General features: G+C 41.6%; 1 protein-coding gene across 3 annotated transcripts in view; it reads right to left on the bottom strand.

Moving 5' to 3' along the window:
- NIBAN1 (niban apoptosis regulator 1) overlaps positions 1–18,541 on the bottom strand; it is a 210,315-nt gene that overhangs the window by 132,182 nt on the left and 59,592 nt on the right. Inside the window, exon 1 of one of the 3 annotated variants that reach the window (XM_026001183.2) lies at positions 17,891–18,253. The exons of 1 other annotated variant lie outside the window; for it this stretch is intronic. In XM_026001183.2, coding sequence (XP_025856968.1) covers positions 17,891–17,945 — 55 coding nt within the window. In that variant the 5' untranslated portion in view covers positions 17,946–18,253. Of the gene's footprint in view, positions 1–17,374; positions 17,754–17,890; positions 18,254–18,541 lie in introns of those variants that run through there. One more of the 3 variants, XM_072733163.1, reaches the window with a different exon arrangement.

The following is an 18,541-nucleotide window of genomic DNA, read 5'->3' as shown; positions in this document are numbered from 1 at the left end:
CTGGGATCATCACCAGCCAGTCTGTGTCCCCACCTGTGCCTGCAATTCGTCAGTAGTGACAGGAAGCTATACTTAAGTCTTCAACCTAAGGCTAAGTAATATATCAGATGGAGGAAGACTTGCCATTTTTAGGATTTCTGTGTATAACTCTGAATTAAAGTATATTCTGGTTTAGACTGAAAACTTAAAATTTAGAGATTCTTGGTTTGATTTGGTTAAATACCATAGATTATGAAGAGAGTTCTGTACTGGGAATATGGAGATCTGAGTTCCAGTCCTATGACTAGCCATTGGAAATAAGAGCAACTTACTCAGTATCTCAGATTGCAACAAAAGAATTGGATTAGATAACCATCCAAAGGTCCCCTGTAGCTCGTGAATTTTCCATAAATGTTTATTCAAGAGCAGGAATCTAAAAGAAATGTGAGCCACTGACACGAGCCTAATGCAATTTTAACTTTTCTAGTAGCACATTAAAATTTTTAAAAGATTTAACTGATTTTATTTATTTTTATTATTATTTTTTCTTTTTTTTATGATAGTCACAGAGAGAGAGAGAGGCAGAGACATAGGCAGAGGGAGAAGCAGGCTCCCTGCAGAGAGCCCGATGTGGAACTCAATCCCAGGACCCCAGGATCACGCCCTAAGCTGAAGGCAGATGCTCAACCACTTAGCCACCCAAGTGCCCCAGATTTAACTGATTTTAATTTATTTTATTTACATTTAATGTACTTTATTTATGTATTTATTTAACCCAGTAAAACTCAAGTATTATGACTTCACTATGTAATTACTAATAAATAATATTACTGAGATATTTTACATTTTTCCTTTGTACTAAGTCTTCAAAACCAAACGTTTGTTTTATGCTTGCATCATATCTTAGTTTGGACTAGCCACATTTCAAGTGCTCAACAGCCAAGTTTAGAGGGTTTGGACTTTTCTTACCTAGTAATGCAGTTTACTTTTAAAGCTGAAAAATAGGGCAGCCTGGGTGGCTCAGCAGGGGTTTAGCACCTGCCTTTGGCCCAGGGCGAAATCCTGGAGACCGGGATTGAGTCCCATATTGGGCTCCCTTCATGGAGCCTGCTTCTTCCTCTCCCTGTGTCTCTGCCTCTCTCTCTGTATCTCTCATGAATAAATAAATACGATTTAAAAAAAAATAAAGCTGAACATTTATTTTTTAAATATATATTTTTAAAGAGTTATTTATTTATTTATTTATTTATTTATTTATTTATTTATTTATTTATTTGACAGAGAGAGCACAAGCAGGTGGAGCTGCAGGCAGGGGGAGAGGGAGAAGCAGGCTTCCTGGGAGCAGGGAGCCTGATGTGGGACTCAGTCCCAGAACCCTGGGATCATGCTCCAACCTGAAGGCAGATGCTTAACCGACTGAGCCACTCAGGCACTCCAAAATTGAAAATACATTTATTTAAGGTACAAAAGCTATTAGTTAAAATGGAAAGGTCAACATATTGAGGGAATGTCAGGGAAGAAGTGATCAAAAAAGGTGATCAAAAAAGGTGATCAAAAATTTCTGATAGAAATCGCCAAACGAAGAGATTACTGAAGGAAGTAAGCTACTACTGAAGGAAGCTGTGTCATATGGAAGGTCGAAAGTTGGACAGAGATGATGTACACCACCTTGAGCGGTTGTTAAAATGTTTATACCTAATCCTTGACTGTCCCTTTTCTCCTACCTGCAGACATAAGCAGGCTGTCTAGTTAAGGTCATCATAGCCCAGGAATAATGGAACCACTAGATCAAGGTTTCCTAATCTGGGGTCTATGGTCCCTTATGGGATCTGCAGATGGAATTCAGGGGGTCTAAAAATTGAAGTGGGGAAAATAACATTTTTATTAACTTCCCACTCAAATTCAGGATTTCCTTCAATTATGAATGGGGGCCACAGACCAGGAGAATTTACCAGTACTTATGACATTTTTTTTCCGGTTTCACTTCTGTTATTGATTTTTTTTCTTTTAAAATTTTTTTTTAATTCCAGTTAGTTAACATACAGTGTGATATTAGTTTCAGGTATATGATACAGTAATTCAGTACTTCCATATATCACTCTGTGCTCATCACAAGTGCCTTCCTTAATCCCCATCACCTATTTAACTCATCCCCCACCCCATCCCCTCCAGTAACTTGTGACTTTATCATCATAGAGATCACAGATGTTTTCACAGCACATCTCATTGGCTATACATCTTAGGATAGCACTTCATCAAAGTGACAGCAAGTTATTAGACCCACCGTGAAACCTTGTCATTGAATGCATTAATAAAGAAACACATATGTCATTATATCACAGATTTTTAATATACTTTGGTATCTGCATTTCAGTAAAATTGGTTTCTTTTGTAATCCTGTGTATTTTTTTCTCACTTAAAAAATGTTATTCTGAGAGGGGGATCCATAGATTTCACCATATTGCTAAAGGGATCTGTGGCACAATGAACTAGATGGAAAGAGTATGGGTCCCTGGATGACCCACCCCCCTTCTCTAGCCCACATAGAATCACATGTGGATTGTGTAATGACTAAAATATAAATTGTTATCCCATCAAGCCATTGAGATTCAGGGAGTATTAGCTTCAGCAGTTGAGCCTGTCCTGACTAATGTGTATAACTGAAATCTGGCTTCAGGCCCTGACAATTGGCTATGACTACAACCAGATTCCAGATACTGGTAAGAGGGCACTGGCAGTGATGTGCTGATAAAGTGAGTCTAAAAAAAAGACCCACTTGCCATGGCTAATTTCAAGCTACCAAAGGGATGCCCATATTCAGCTCTTGCCAGTCAGTGTGAGCTGGCTCCAGCACACCACTGGGACTGCTTTTCCATGACAGTTCCTTGAAATGTCTTGTTATTGTCCTTTCCAGATTTGAGGGGAGGTGTGTGCATGGAATTTTGAGAATTATTGTTTAAAGGCTCCTATTTAGGGCAGCCCGGGTGGCTCAGCGGTTTAGCGCCGCCTTGGGTCCAGGGCGTGATCCTGGAGACCAAGGATCCAGTCCCGCGTTGGGCTCCCTGCATGGAGCCTGCTTCTCCCTCTGCCTGTGTCTCTGCCTCTCTCTCTCTCTCTCTCTCTCTCTCTCTCTCTGTCTCATGAATAAATAAATAAAAGCCTTTAAAAAAATAAATAAAGGCTCCTATTTAAACTATTGTGTCTGACTCTTTCATAATGAATAAAGAATACCTTGGATGCAGTAATTTGTACATTCAACAAGCTGTTGAAAAGAATCTAATTAGTACCAATTACAATACTAGAGTGTCCCAACAAATTATAATGCCGTTGCTTCTGTAGAGGCATTTGTGTTTATACACTTTAAACATTAATTAGTTCTCAGAACAAATGGGTGAGATAGGTATTATTTGGCAGTGTCTGAAAGCCAATTATTTACTCTGGGAAGGCCTGATACCCTAACTGATAGTAAAAGCAAAGTGATTAGCATAATAGTAGGGTCCAGAAATCCAAGAATTGTATCACCTTCATTGCTGACCTCCTTTTACCTCACTGGGTATTCCTGCTGTCCCCATTTTACACATGAGAACCTGAAGGCAGCCAGCTGACAGATCCATAATCTACAGAGAATCCAGCTTCAGATTTGGCAAGTCCTCAGGAGAGTCTCATGTATGGTCTTTTTTTTTTTTTTAAGATTTTATTTATTTATTCATAAGAGACAGAGAGAGAAGCAGAGACATAGGCAGAGGGAGAAGCAGGCTCCTCGCAGGGAGCCCAATGGGGGACTTGATCCTGGGATCCATATCACGCCCTGAGCCAGAGGCAGATGCCCAACCACTGAGCCATCCAGGTGCCCCTCCTGTCTGTTCTTAAAATGTAAAAGCTCCAGGGGCCTCTGGGTGGCTCGGTCAGTTAAGCATCTGCCTTCAGCTCAGGTCATGTTGTGGGGGTCCTGGGATCCAGCCCCATGGGGGGCTCCCTGCTCAGCAGAGAGTCTGTTTCTCTCTTTCCCTCTCCCCTGCTTGTACAATCTCTCTCTGTATCAAATAAATGGAAAAAATATTTTTTAAAAATGTGAAAGCTCCATTTATGAGTCTGTTGAGGGTTGTTTCCCAAAAAGAAAGAAAAGATTTATTTATTTATTCATGAGAAAACAGAGGCAGAGACAAAGGCAGAGGGAGAAGCAGACTCCCTGCAGGGAGCAGGACATGGGACTTGATCCCCAGGATCACGACCTGAGCCAAAGGCAGATGCCCAACTGCTGAGCCACCCAGGTGTCCCTATTTGTTTCATATTATGTTTTGCTAACATTTAGATGAATTTAAATTCCTGGACTCTGCTAATTATAATCTTATCCCCTGGAAATATTCCCTCTGAAAAATGGTCAACTCGTTTAGAATTAAGGTATAGAATAAAGAGCTTAGTAAATGTTTGTTTCTATCAAGAAATAAACTATTGGCTTAGCTCATTTAAAGTGGACAAGCCGCTGTTCGAAGCCCATCATGTTGGTACCCCTTTCCATTAAAGAAAAAGCTTCATGAACAAGACCTGGAATTTCTGGAAGAACATTTGGCATCCCATTACCTTTTTATTCTGAGACAGTCACTTGCCTGGCACATAGTAGACACTCAATAAATATTAGTGCTTACTGTTATTTTTACTATTATCATTCCTCAGACCAGGAGTTGTCATCTTTATTTAAGAACTGACATCCCAGTTGATGGGCACAGGTCTTAGTCATGTTCTAAAATTCTTATTTATTTTAAGTTTAAACAATATATTTCAATTAATATTACTGATTAAATCCTTCTTTCTAATGAAATCATTTTAAATATTTATACTTCAGATATTATACATTTGCTATCATTGCTAATAAAATTTATCTTTATTCCAACTCCAAGCCTGAATCTGTTTGGCTCAGGCAATTCTTCAGGCATATCTAACTCATTCAAGCATGACTTACATAGGAAATAATTTTTTAAACAAACACTTTAAATCCAAATGGGGGTGGGGGGATCCCTCTGAAGTTTTCTGAGCTAATTATAGAAATTATTACTTGCTCTGTGTGAGCCCCAGAAGTAATGGCACATTCCGCTAAGAACAGTGTCCTTTTTGAAGAAACATCCACAATTTCCCTTAATTTCTGAGTTGATCCTGCTCATCTGTGCTGGACCCAGCCCAGCCCCATGTCAGCAGCTCCTCATACAGATCTGCTCTGCTCCTTTCCCAAGTCAATTGGGATTGTTGGTAGCAGATAGTACAGCTACATTTTCCAACAGATGTTCCAACAGACTTCAAAAACATAGTAGTCATATTGCTCCTTCCTAAAGACTGGGGACAAGAATCATTTTTTATATCTTCTATTTCCCTTCTCATCATGTTCATGTTTTCCTCTGCTTTAGCATATGGAACTATTTATAAAAACTCCTAACATCCTTATCTGCTAATTTCATCATGTCTGTAATTCCTAACTCTGTTTATATTGATAGTTTTTTTTTTTCTCCCTTAGAGTTATGGATATTTTCCTGCTTTCATTTGCCTGGTAATTTTTTATTGGATGCAGGATATTGTGCAGTTACATTGCTGAATATGTATATTTTTCAACTATGATGAATTCTTTGTTAGAATTATAGACCAATCATTTTAGAAAACATGAGAACTCACACTGCATATAACAGTCACTGAGGGATGTCTGGGTGGCTTAATTAAGTGATTGCCTTCGGCTCAGCTCATGATCCTAGGGTCTTGGGATGGAGCCCCATGTGAGCTCCCTGCTCAGTGGGGAATATGCTTCTCCCTCTCCCTCTGCTCCTCACCCCACTCATGCTCTCTCTCTCTCAAATAGATAAATAAAATCTTTTAAAAAATAAAAGACAAAAAACAAAGTCACTGAGATGAATAAAGGAATCCTTAGTAATCACCTATTCCTTAGTCAACTTAAAAGTTTCCACACAGAGATGGTACCAATTTGAAGTAAACATAGAAAAACAATTCAATTGGAGTTCTCATTAGAAAACTCAACTGGGGGACGCCTGGGTGGTTCAACAGTTAAGTGTCTGCCTTTGGCTCAGGGAGTGATCCTTGAGTCCCACATTGGGCTCCCTGCATGGAGCCTGCTTCTCCCTCTGCCTATGTCTCTGCCTCTCTCTTTCTCTTTCTCTGTGTCTCTCATGAATAAATAAATAAAATCTTCTAAAAAAAAAGAAAATAAAACTCCAACTCAAAGAAATAGCCATTTCTGTTCTTGTTTTGTTTTTATTTTTAAAGATTTTATTTATTTATTTGAGAGAGAGTATGTGAGTGAGAGAGAGAGAGAGAAGGAGCAGGGGGAGGGGAGGAGAAGACGAAGCAGACTCCCCACTAAGCAGGAAGCCTGACTCAGGGCTTGATCCCAGAGTCCTGGGATCATGACCTTAGCCAAAGGCAGCTACTTAACCAACTGAGCCACCCAAGCACCTCTTAAGTTTTTATTTCCAGTTAGTTAACATACAGTGTTATATTACTTTCAGTTGTACAACATAGTGATTCAACACTCCCATACCTCACCCAACGCTCATCACAAGTGCACTCTTTAATCCCCACCACCTTCCCCTCTGGAAACTATCAGTTTGGCCTCTATAGAGAGTCTGTTTCTTGATTTCTGTCTCTCTCTTTTTCCCTCTTTGCTCACTTGTCTTATGAGTGTGTATTTTTTTTTTAGACTTTTATAAAGAATGTTGAACTTTGTTCAGGCATGCAATTAAATTACTTAAGATCAGTTTGATTCTTCTGAGGTTTGCTTTTACATTTATTATTAGAGCAGGTCCAAAACAGTCTTACAGGGCTAATTTCTGCTCACTATTACTGAAGACTCTATACAATGCCCTATGTATTATAACCTCTTCCTATTTTGGATGATGGAAACATGAACTATTCCCAGCTCTGGATGAGCTCCAGGAATCGTTTGGCTCTCTAAATCCAAAGAAACACAATCTTCTGTTCTAGAAAATGGTCTTGTATTATTTCCTTGGTAAATTTCTCCATTTTCTTTGTTCTCTATTTTGTGGGACTTCTGTGAGTCACATATTGAAGTTTTTGGATTCACCCTTTAACTTTTTTTTAATTGTCTCTTCTATCTTCCCTCATTTGGTCTTTCTTTTCTATTTTCTGCAAGATTCCCTCAACTTTATTTTCCAAAGCAACAATTGGATTTTTTAAAAATTCTGATCTTCATATTTTTAATTTCCGAGAGGTATTTTTTATCTACCACTGTCATTTCTTTATTGAACCCTAAACTTGTTTTACAAACCCAATGCTTCTCTTATTTTTAAGGCTGTTCATTGCAGTTTTTAATTTTTTTTTCCTTTCATTCATTTATTAAGCAAATACTTATTGACAGTCAACCATGTACCAGATGCTGATCTATTTGCTGAGAATACAGCAGTGAATCAAAACAACGGCTCTGCTTTAATGGTGTTAACATTGTGGTAATGGTGGGCAAGTAATACAAAATTAATGAATGAACATATCATACGTCTGTTGGTAATAAATGTTTTGAGGAATTCCCTCCCATCAAACTCTTCTCCCTCTTGCTCACTACACTCCAGCTACACTACCTGTTCTTCAGTACCTTCAAGTGCCATCTTCTCCTTCTCCTTTTTTTTTTTTCCTTCTCTTTCTATATGCTGATCTCTCCACTCAAAATATTCTTCTCCTGGTTCTTCATATGGATAGCAACTTATTATCTTCCTGAGCACCACATCTTAAGTATATCTCATTTCCTTGCCTTATCACTGCCATCAGTACCCTCTTTTTTTTTTTTTTAAAGATTTTGTTTATTTATTCATGAGAGGCATGGAGAAAGGGGCAGAGATACAGGAGAGGGAGAAGCAGGCTCCATGCAGGGAGCCCAATGTGGGACTCAATCCCGGGACTCCAGGATGACACTCTGGGCCAAAGGCAGGCACTAAACCGCTGAGCCACCCCAGGGATTCCCCCCTGTCATCAGTACCCTCTTAATTCCCTTCATGATAGGTATCAAAACTTGTAATGTTGTTTATCCTTTTAATTCCTTTCATGAATTGTAATGTTGGTTATTTATCTAATAGTCATTCAGGCTTCTTCCTTGATAACTGAACTTGATTTTGTTCAGGTATCCAAGATCCTTTCTACAGCCATGTGCTTCAAAGAAATTTGGCCTTGGCTCTAGTCCAGGGATGAATCTGGATTAGTTTAACCAAATCATGGTAATTCCATATACTTGCCAGTGATGGCTTAGGAAGGAATGTGTGACCCAATTTCTGATCAGTGGAATATAAGGCAGAGTCTCCTGGTAAGGCATCTGGGAAAAGTTTGTTCTTATAAAGAGATTCAAGGCATAGATAGTCCTCTTTTTAGCCCATGGGGTACTGAATTACCTAATGGGATATTTTTTTGCTGCTCTAGTCATCTTTTAACCATAAGAAGAGCTAGTTCATGGAGAGTAGAAAGATAAACCTTTAGTGATACCACTGCACTAAATTAGTCTGTCTATAATCTTCTTTATGTTCCCATGAGCTCTTCTTAAGGCATCTACTAGATAATGAGCCTCAACCATCAGAGAAATATCAATATAAGTAAGGATAGATATATTAAGCAATACTTACTTGTAGAACAAGAGTAAATAAGAAAAGAATATAATCGTCACATACTTCAACATTGTAAAATCATGAAATAAAATTAGAGAATTCAGATAGCAACTACAAAAATTGTGTTACTGTGTGACAGAGTGATAGTAAAACTTGATCAGATTCAAGATTAATACTTTTGTCAAGACTATAGGTTGTGCCGTGATCTTCATTTGGAGGCACGTAAAATCTCATTCTCTTTTTATGATGTTGGTAGCCATTGATGCTCATTGCTGGGACCCATGAATTCACCAGGGGTTGAAAAATGGTGATATTCTAATTATGTCATTTTGTTTTCATCTATTAGCTTTAACAATTTCATAGAATGGTATTTTTTAAATCTCTAGTTTTGTTACCTCGTATTATAGTTCATATAGCAAAGGCAGGATAAAATGTAGAAAATACATATTCTTTCCTAGTTCTATCCATTAAATATGTCCAGAAACAATATCTATAAGAAGCCTTGATTTCTTTAGTGGGAAATGATAGTTAAAAAGGTTTAAAAATGCTTTATGGGTGATAAAACCACAAGGTAACATAAGGAAGTCATGACTCCAAAGTCTAGGATGAGTGGTATGGTTGCTTGTTGTGGTAATCCCTATGGAAGCACAACTCATGATACTCATCACTTTGTGCAGTTCCCTCCTCTTGAATCTGGGCTGGACTTAAGACTTGCTTTAACCAATAAAATATAGCAGGGTAATCCCATGGCATTCCAGGCCTAAGCCTTACGAGCCTTCTAGAAGCTTGGCACCTTAGAAACCCTGACTTATCATTTAAAAAGCCCAGGGGCACCTGGGTAGCTCAGTGGTTGAATGTCTGCCTTTGGCTCAGGTCCTGATCCAGGGTTGGGATTGAGTTCCGCATTAGGATCCCTGTGCCTATGTCTCTGCCTCTCTTTCTGTGTTTCTCATGAATAAATAAATAAAATCTTTAAAAAAATTGAAATAAAATTAAAAGCCCAATACCCATTAGGAGAGACCATGTAGAAAGGCCACCTGGAGAGATAGAAATCCTTCCCATTTGAGACTGGCTACCAGCCAATCCACCAGCTGAATGTAGGCACAGGAATGACCACCTGTGAAATAGAAGATGTAGAACCAGCTGAACCCAGGACAGATAGCAGATTTGTGAGTAAATAAACCATTAAGAGCCAGTATCTTCTGGGGGTAATTTGTTAGGCAGGATAGATATCTAAAAATAGTGGCTATTGTAGGAGAAACAAAGTAGTTTAGGATTGGGATGGAGTACATGGAGGTTTCTGAAATGGTTGGTGAAGTTCTTTCCACTTCTTGACCTGGGTGATGGCCACGAGGATATTTGTGTTATAGTGATTCACTAAGCTATACCTTTGTTTTGTGTGTTTTTCTGAACCTGTGTTTTATGTTAAATAAAAATAAGTTTTTTTTAAAAGATTTTATTTATTTATTTATGAGCGACAGAGAGAGGGGGGGGGGCAGAGACACAAGCAGGCTCCATGCAGGGAGCCCAACATGGGTCTCGATCTTGGGTCTTCAGGATCACACCCTCTGGGCTGCAGGCGACGCCAAACCCCTGAGCCACCGGGGCTGCCCAAATAAAAATAGTTTTAAAAGAAGAAAGAGTGGGGCAGCCCGGGTGGCTCAGCGGTTTAGCGCTGCCTTCAGCCCAGGGCCTGACCCTGGAGACTCGGGATCTAGTTCCATGTCATGCTCACAGCATGGAGCCTGTTTCTCCCTCTGCTTCTCCCTCTGCCTGTGTCTCTGTCTCTATCTTTCTCTCTCTGTCTCTCATGAATAAATAAATAAAATCTTAAAAGAAAAAGAAGAAGAAGAAGAAAGAGGGATGCCTGGGTGGCTCAGCAGTTGGGCATCTGCCTTTGGCTCAAGGCATGATCCCAGAGTCCCAGGATCGATCGAGTCCCCCATTGGGCTTCCTGTATGGACCCTGCTTCTCCCTCTGCCTATGCCTCTGCCTCTCTCTCTCTCTATGTCTCTCATGAATAAACAAATAAAATCTTAAAAAATATAATAAAAGAAGAAAGAAAATCCACATAGCTTGGTATGGAGACATTTACTTTTCCTCCAGACTACGGACTTTTCAAAAATCGTTTAGGAGCTCCTAGTTAAAACTACTAATATATTCTAATTCTACAGACATCAATATCCACACATCAAGCACGGAAATATAAATTTCTTTGGGTCCCAGAGCTTGCAATTTGCAAAACTGAATTAATTGCTTTCATATCTCTAAATCTTTCCTCCTTAAAGTGAGAAAAAATATGTATTCCAAAGAAAAAAAGAAGAGAAGCAGCAGCAGCACTTTTATAAGCTGGCCTGCATTTTCTTACTGGCAGCAACTTACTAGTCTCTTTTTTTAAATGAATTTTCCAGTGTCAAAGGAGAAAATCTGTATTGCATTTGGGGTTTTGTGCATGTGTGTGTGTGTGTGTGTGTGTGTGTGTGTGTGCGCGCGTGCGCGCGCGCGTGCGTGCTTTAGTTTGGAACTGTTAGAATTTTAGCTCTCATGTCCTGTTTTTCTAAAATGCTTTAAAAAGACTGTAGCATCTGAATTGCATTCTTTTATTCTTTTGTCTTTACTTTGGACTTCATTTACCATTTCCCAGTGCAAACTGCTGCATGTACCTTTTTTCTTAGAGTGATGTTACCTCACCTTACTGACCAAATAAATTAAAATTTCTGATTAGGAGATTAAAATTCACACTGAATATTTTGTAAAATTTTCACAGTACATTTATTTTAATTGGATTAGAAACTAATACAAATTGAGCTTCTGCTGTTGCATTTTCCACCTGGGAACCCAGTTCAGACCTTCCCAAAGATTACAATAGAGTAAAACTACAATCAGTTCAGTAGTCCAGCAAAAATAAATAGAATAATAAAAAGAATTACTATTGTCATTTTAGTAATTATTATTACAAAAGCACCACTGATGATGTGGCCCCCTCACAGCCAAAATCCACAGAAAAAAGAAGTGGTTCATTGAGACCAGATCTTGGTTCAATGTCTGACTCTATGAGAGGTTCAATAAGACATGAACTGGAACCCAGGAGGGAAGGTCACTGTTTCTTCCATAAGCATAGGGGAAAATGTTATTTGTCTCAGTCTAGTATGTCTTTATTTTTGATAATCCTAAGAAACTCTCAATTCACCCTAAATTCCCAAAGTCTTGGTTTCCATTTACAAAGACTATTGCCACTAGAAATTACCAATGGGCAATAGGTTTCCTCATCAGAAACTCCTGCTACCTTCATCAGCGGTTTGGCCTGCTTCCTGGCATTATTTGTGATCAATATACGTTTGTGCATTATTTACACTGGGTCCTCTCCTTCTTTCTCTCATCCCTCTTATTCCTACCCAGGGGCTCCAGTTCCTCACTTCCCAGGAGAATGCATTCATTTCTATTAATTAAGAACTAAAACAGACACTAATGGCCTCATCTTTACCCACTTCCTATTTTCTTTTAATCAGTTTTTAAAAATATTTTATCTATTTATTCATGAGAGACACACACACAGAGAGAGAGAGAGAGAGAGAGAGGCAGAGACACAGGCAGAGGGAGAAGCAGGCTCCATACGGGGAGCCTGATGCGGGACTTGATCCCAGGACCCCGGTATCATGCCCTGAGCCAAAGGCAGACACTCAACTACTGACCCACCCAGGTGTCCCCGATCAATTTTTCTTAAAGGGGGCTCAGTATGGCAGCTCTTAGTGTGCTGGTTATGACACTCTGGGGCACAAGTACAGAAGGTAATTGTATTAGAATAGGATTTGTGTGTGGATAATAGTAACACAGATAACACTGGCTTAAATAAGAGAACTTTATTCTTCTCTTATTAAGTAAACTCAGTGCTGATATGGAGGTTCTACTACGTGAGGTCTTCAGGAACCTAAGCTCCTTCTGTCCACTTACTCCACTCTGCATGAACTCCATCCTTTTTTTTTTTTTTTAAGATTTTATTTATTTATTCATGAGAGACACAGAGACACAGGCAGAGGGAGAAGCAGGCTCCATGCAGGGAGCCCGATGTGGGACCCGATCCCAGTTCGCAGGGATCACACCCCAGGCTACAGGTGGCGCTAAACCTCTGTGCCACCAGGGCTGCCCTGCATGAACTCCATCTTAAAAGCACATGTCAGGAATGCCTGGGTGGCTCAGTCAGTGAAGCATCCAACTCTTGATTTTAGCTCAGGTAATGAGATCTCAGGGTCTTGCGATCAAGCCTTACATCAGGCTCCATACTGGGCATGGAACCTGCCTAATATTCTCTCTCTGCCCCTCTGTCTGTCCTCCCCCAACTCACACATATACTCTCTCTAAAAAACAAAAACAAAAACAAAAACAAAAACAAAAACAAGGGATCCCTGGGTGGCGCAGCGGTTTAGCGCGTGCCTTTGGCCCAGGGCGCGATCCTGGAGACCCGGGATCGAATCCCACGTCAGGCTCCCGGTGCATGGAGCCTGCTTCTCCCTCTGCCTGTGTCTCTGCCTCTCTCTCTCTCTGTGACTATCATAAATAAATAAAAAATTAAAAAAAAAATAAAGAAAACTTGTTTTTAAAAAAAAAAACAAAAACAAAAACAAAACAAAACAAAAAAACAAAGAAAAAGCTTTTTAAAAAGCAGGGAAGAATGATATTGAGGGGTAACGGGTAACTAGCACTCTCTACCACCCCAACTGAAAGAGGACTTAGTTTATTACAAAACATGAGTACCCCAGGTAGGATAGGCAGGTGATCAGCAAGGTGTGCCAGGGCTCCAGCTTCTCTTCTCTGACGTTGGCCAAGCAGTGCTCCAAAGTTGGCTATGTCTTTGAGCTAGCTGCCTCCTTACTCAGTAGTTCCAGGCATCACATTCAGATGCCACAAAATCCAAAAGAAGAAGGGGAAGAAGAATATGTCTCTACCCTTTGTCTCTTTTCTTTAAAAAGGGAAGAAAACTTTCTTAGGAGCAGTTAGCAAACTTCTCTTCAAGCCTCACTGGCCAGACTAAATCACAACCCCATGCCTTGTATAATCGTCAGCAGGGGGAACACACCACCATGATAAGCATAGACCAATCAGCAGACACGCCTCAAAGGCCATACGTGGGGTGAGCTTCTCTGAATCATAGGACTTACACAGAGTATTTTCAATACTGAAATAAAATTGGGGTTCTGTTTCAAAGAGGAATGGGGAAAGGAAGTTGAGTTGACATCCAACTGTGCCTACCACACTTCATATCCTAACTTCCCATTATAATAAACTGTCATTTCTAGCCAGAGAAATTGTACTCTCAGATCACTTCGTCATAATTATCCTTATAAATCAGATCAATTCTTATGCCCATCCCCTACCTACAAATTCTGACTAAAGAATAAACCAGCATGTGTAATAATACACATCTAGATTAAGTGGACTGCAAACATGTACAGTTTGCAGTCAATACCTATCTTTCATTCACCTTGTCCATGGAGATGTGTCACTCCAGATACTGTTATCAGCATAAATTTCATAGACAGCCACCTAAGTTAACCCTTACAGTATAAATATGAGAAAATCTCCCTAAGAGAAATACACGTTGGGTTTTTTTTAAAGACTATATTTATTTATTCATGAGAGACAAGAGAGAGTCAGAGACATAGAGGGACGAGCAAGCAAGCAGGGACCCCGATGTGAGACTCGATCCCCAGACTGGGGATCACACTTTGAGCCAAAGGCAGATGCTCAACCACTGAGCCACCCAGGCGTCCCAACACTTTTTTTTTTTTTTTAAAGATTTTATTTATTTATTCACAAGAGACCTAGGCAGAGAGAGAAGCAGGTTTCATGCAGGGAGCTCGATGCGGAACTCGATCCCTGGACTCCAGGATCATGCCCTGGGCGTGAAGACAGGCACTCAACCACTGAGCCACCCAGGCGTCCCAATACATGTTGTTTTTAAGCTGAAACTCCTTTCCTACTTTATAATCATCAGATCACTGATGAGCATTTCATTGGAAGCCACCAGGCCCTCACAGGAAAAGTCTGACAAAAGTATGCAATAATAAATCTAGAAAAAGACCGTTTTCCTGCTACTTGCTGTTCCTGGGCCTAGAGGAGTCCACCAGCCCCCACCAGACCTGTGAATGCCACCATTCTCTGTTGTAGCTCTGATTTCCCAGTACTTCTCTGACATTCCACAGGACTTCTGTAGGGCAGTTTTCAGGTTCATTTTTCTTTTGATTCATTATGAACAACCCAATGGCAATTTTAAAGATTTATTTTTATTTATTTATGATAGAGAGAGAGAGAGAGAGAGAGAGAGAGAGAGGCAGAGACACAGGCAGAGGGAGAAGCAGGCTCCATGCACCGGGAGCCTGACGCGGGACTCGATCCCGGGACTCCAGGATCACGCCCTGGGCCAACGGCAGGCGCAAAACCACTGAGCCACCCAGGGATCCCCCGCAATGGCAATTTTAAAAAGGAAAGACAATTCTTGCTCAAACAGGAAGACATGGTATGTTTTAAAGCTAGAGTTGACCTGTTTGCATAGCGAAGTTTAGAAAGTAAAAGAAAACATGGCATTAAAAAAAAAAAAAAAAGAAAACATGGCATAAAGAGAAAAGTACCCTAAATTGGTCACCAATGACTGGATTATATGAGCTTTCCTTCTCATTAAAAAAAAGACCCTTTTAAGTCAGTGCTAAAAACATCACTGAAGGTTAACAGATGACACTGTTCATTTGATTAGAAGGAGGTCTTACTATTATTTATGAGTTGAAACATCTTGATCAAGTGAAGTCACTGAAATTTTCTAGAAGCAATACTAAAAATTTATTCTGTGGTAAGAAACATGAGTGTGGGAGTAATTTTCAAAGCATCTTTAGAAACGAAGTAACTCCTTAATACTTCTGATATCCTTTTACCCGGAAATACTTCTGATATCCTTTTACCTGGAAATTTACTAAATCCTAAAAAATAATGTATTTTTGAAACAGTCATGTGACGAACATCACTATTAATACAAGTTTTGATGCACACAAACTAAACAGCAGCTGTTAAATGATTTGTCTAAAAGTAAAAGCTGATTCAGCCTCATTAGCATGCCAGAAGTACAGCTGCTTTAACACATACAAGATTAAGCCAACAAAACTCACTCCAAATATACTGACTAGTTATTCTCCATATGTTAGCAAAGTTTATCAAGCTTGAAGGAAAGTTCTTGAATCAGCTCTAGGAGCTTTCAAATCTCTAACAGTTTACTGGCAGCCACTTTATGAGAAACAGGTCATAAAACTGTATCTAAACTTTACTGTCATATTTTCAATTGTTCTGTTTACAATTAGATCAGAACTTGAGAAGATGCATGGGCTAAATGATGGGCAAAGTGGAGAAGACAGGATGATTTTTTTTTTCAGGGATCTGGGGCTTCAAAACCATCAGGAAATCACAGCCCCATGACCTTCATGTGCTCATGCAGTAACAATTCAGAACGCCATGCATTTTTCCAATGCTCTTTTCTCTTTTGGCAAGACTAGTATTCTCAAATGAGGCAACGTCTCAGTTTCTCTGGAGGTATTCTAACTTTAACTCTTCTCTTCCCTCTGCCTCTACATACCTTGAAAGTGCTCTCCCAAAGAATAAGAAGATAAAAATTGAACAAGACTTGTGGATGTAATGACTGTTATCCAATCTGCAATAGTTTTATTCATTCAGAGCATATCCGCTACAAGTCTTTCCTGTGCACTAGCCATCTCATACTTTCGTATGTATAATCATTTAATTTCGCAATAAAATAAAAGCTAACATGTTTTCTTTTCACATGAATACAGTGCTTGCAGCAGCAGCAACAACTGTCATGACCATGAAGTCTTCAAAAACATGAATCCCTTACATTGCTGGACTTTCAATTATTACTGTAGATGGCCACGATTCAACGTCAGGTGTTTTTAAGCTTCGTGGTGAAATAAAGTCTTCTAAAATAAATGGCATAACCATACTTTGCAAATAACTAAATGCAAACCCCTTCTGACTATGTTCTACTACAGTTTTTTCCGTTCCTTACAACGAGCACATAGCCAAATTTGTAAGACTCAAGGCGGCCTTAGTTTAGCTGTGTTGCTAATATAAATAAGTCATCCATCTTTCTCCCATTTTAAATAAACGACAGCAAAAGAATACCTGTCCAAGTTTTATCCCCTGACAATGGGTTGTTGATGATCCTCTACCTCCAGAAGCACCAGAGCAAGAGGAAGAATCTGGAAAGTCAATTACGTTGCTCTCAAGTGCCCTGATTTGATATCCTTTTAAAATGGTTTTAAACTGAAAACAAATATGCAATAAGGACACTAAATAAATGCTTTCCTTGTAGGAAAGGTTCAGGGGCCAGAAAGAGAAGAACTTAAACAGGATGAACTTAACCATTTCTTTACAGAATTGGGGTAAAACTTAGAGCTCAATACGTAGTTTAGAAGGTATTTCTAAAGATAGAAAATTACCAAATTCGTAAGATAACCCAATGTTAGGTAGTGGTTGCGGACAAGGTTGCCAGGGAGGAAGGGACCAGGGCCAAGTACACCCAGGAGATAGAGTCATGATTTTCTGCAGTTTCAATTCAGTTTGTTGGGGTTTTTTTTTTTTTTTCTCTTCCTGCCTGTAGTGAGTCACCGTATCTCTGGAAGTCTCCCCAAATGGGTTTGTCTCCATCTATAACTTTAGCAACTGTTAACGGAATACGCCAATGTTCCTCTTTTGCCTGGGCCCCATCTCCGGGGAGGGAAAAGGAACCGTACAACCTGGGAGCGTCGCGACACGGTCCTTTCTGCTTCTGATGAAATCACCCCACAGCATCTGAACGTTCCCGTGAAGCTCTGGCCGACGCGTCGTTTTGCAAAACCAGGCCGACCTTACCGGCAGGGCGGTTCTGCTGGAGAGGCCGGGAATCCCCCGGGAAGTCTCCAGCAACGAGGGATATCCCCGCGGCTCCCCTCGAGGCAAGTCCAGAGAGAGCTCGGAACGGAGGGGAGCGCGCGAGGCGACCCCGGCCGCACCTGCCGCGACCCCGACGGGCGCAGCGCAGCGCAGCCGAGCGGCCCGCGCCCCCTCCCCGCCGCCTGCACCTGCCTCCCGCGGGCGCGCGGCCGCACCTCCCGGAGCATCCCCGGCCCGGGCCCCGGCGGCGGCGGAGGAAGGGGGCCCCGCGGTCCCCGCGCCCGCAGGTGGCCGCCGCAGGTGGAAGCGCCCGCGCGACGCGCCCCCGGGGCCGGGTGGGCGCGGCGGTGCGGGCCCGGGCGGGAAGCCCCCGCGCGTACCTCGGATGTAGGTGCACTTGCCCTCGTCCAGCAGGCTGGAGGCCGAGCCGCCCATGGCGGCGGTGCGGGCGGTGCCCCCCGGCGGCGCCGACAGCTCCCGAGGTCGCGGCCACGGCGCACCCCGCTCTGCAGTTAGAGGAGAAACTTCCTCCGCGAGGCGCCGCCTTCTGGGGCGCCTCCTCCAGGCCCGCGCCCTCTGAGGATCTGTGGGCCGGCCCGGGGGCTGTGTTCCCGCCCTCGCTCCCCGGGGGAGCTCGGGGCGGGGGGGGGGGGGTCCAGCCTGGAAAGACCCGCTCCTGCCGTCTCCTTGCCGGCCTGTGCGGCTCCTCCCCGCCGGCCGCGGGCAGCCGAGGAACACCTTGGGCTAGGCGGACAACTCCCCTGGGACGGCCAACCTTTGGGAGCTGGAACCTTCCCACTGACGAGCCACGAGGTGGAATTCAGGGCCCCGTTGCTTGGCACGCCCTCGGGTATAAGAAACAGCCGTTCTCAAGAACCGCCTAAGTTGTTAGAAATGCAAAAAAAAAAAAAAAAAATTGCAGCCCCCGCACCCCCTCTGTGGCCCGTCTACACACGCACCTGTGCGCACACACCCTGCACCCCAATTAGAAACTCCAGGAGTGGGGCCCAGCAATCTGAGTTTTCACAGGC

Source organism: Vulpes vulpes, chromosome 13, assembly GCF_048418805.1.
Source record: "Vulpes vulpes isolate BD-2025 chromosome 13, VulVul3, whole genome shotgun sequence".
In the NCBI taxonomy this organism is placed as follows: domain Eukaryota; kingdom Metazoa; phylum Chordata; class Mammalia; order Carnivora; family Canidae; genus Vulpes; species Vulpes vulpes.
The sequence above is the reverse complement of the archived record's forward strand: the minus strand, read 5'-3'. Positions and strand labels throughout refer to the sequence as shown.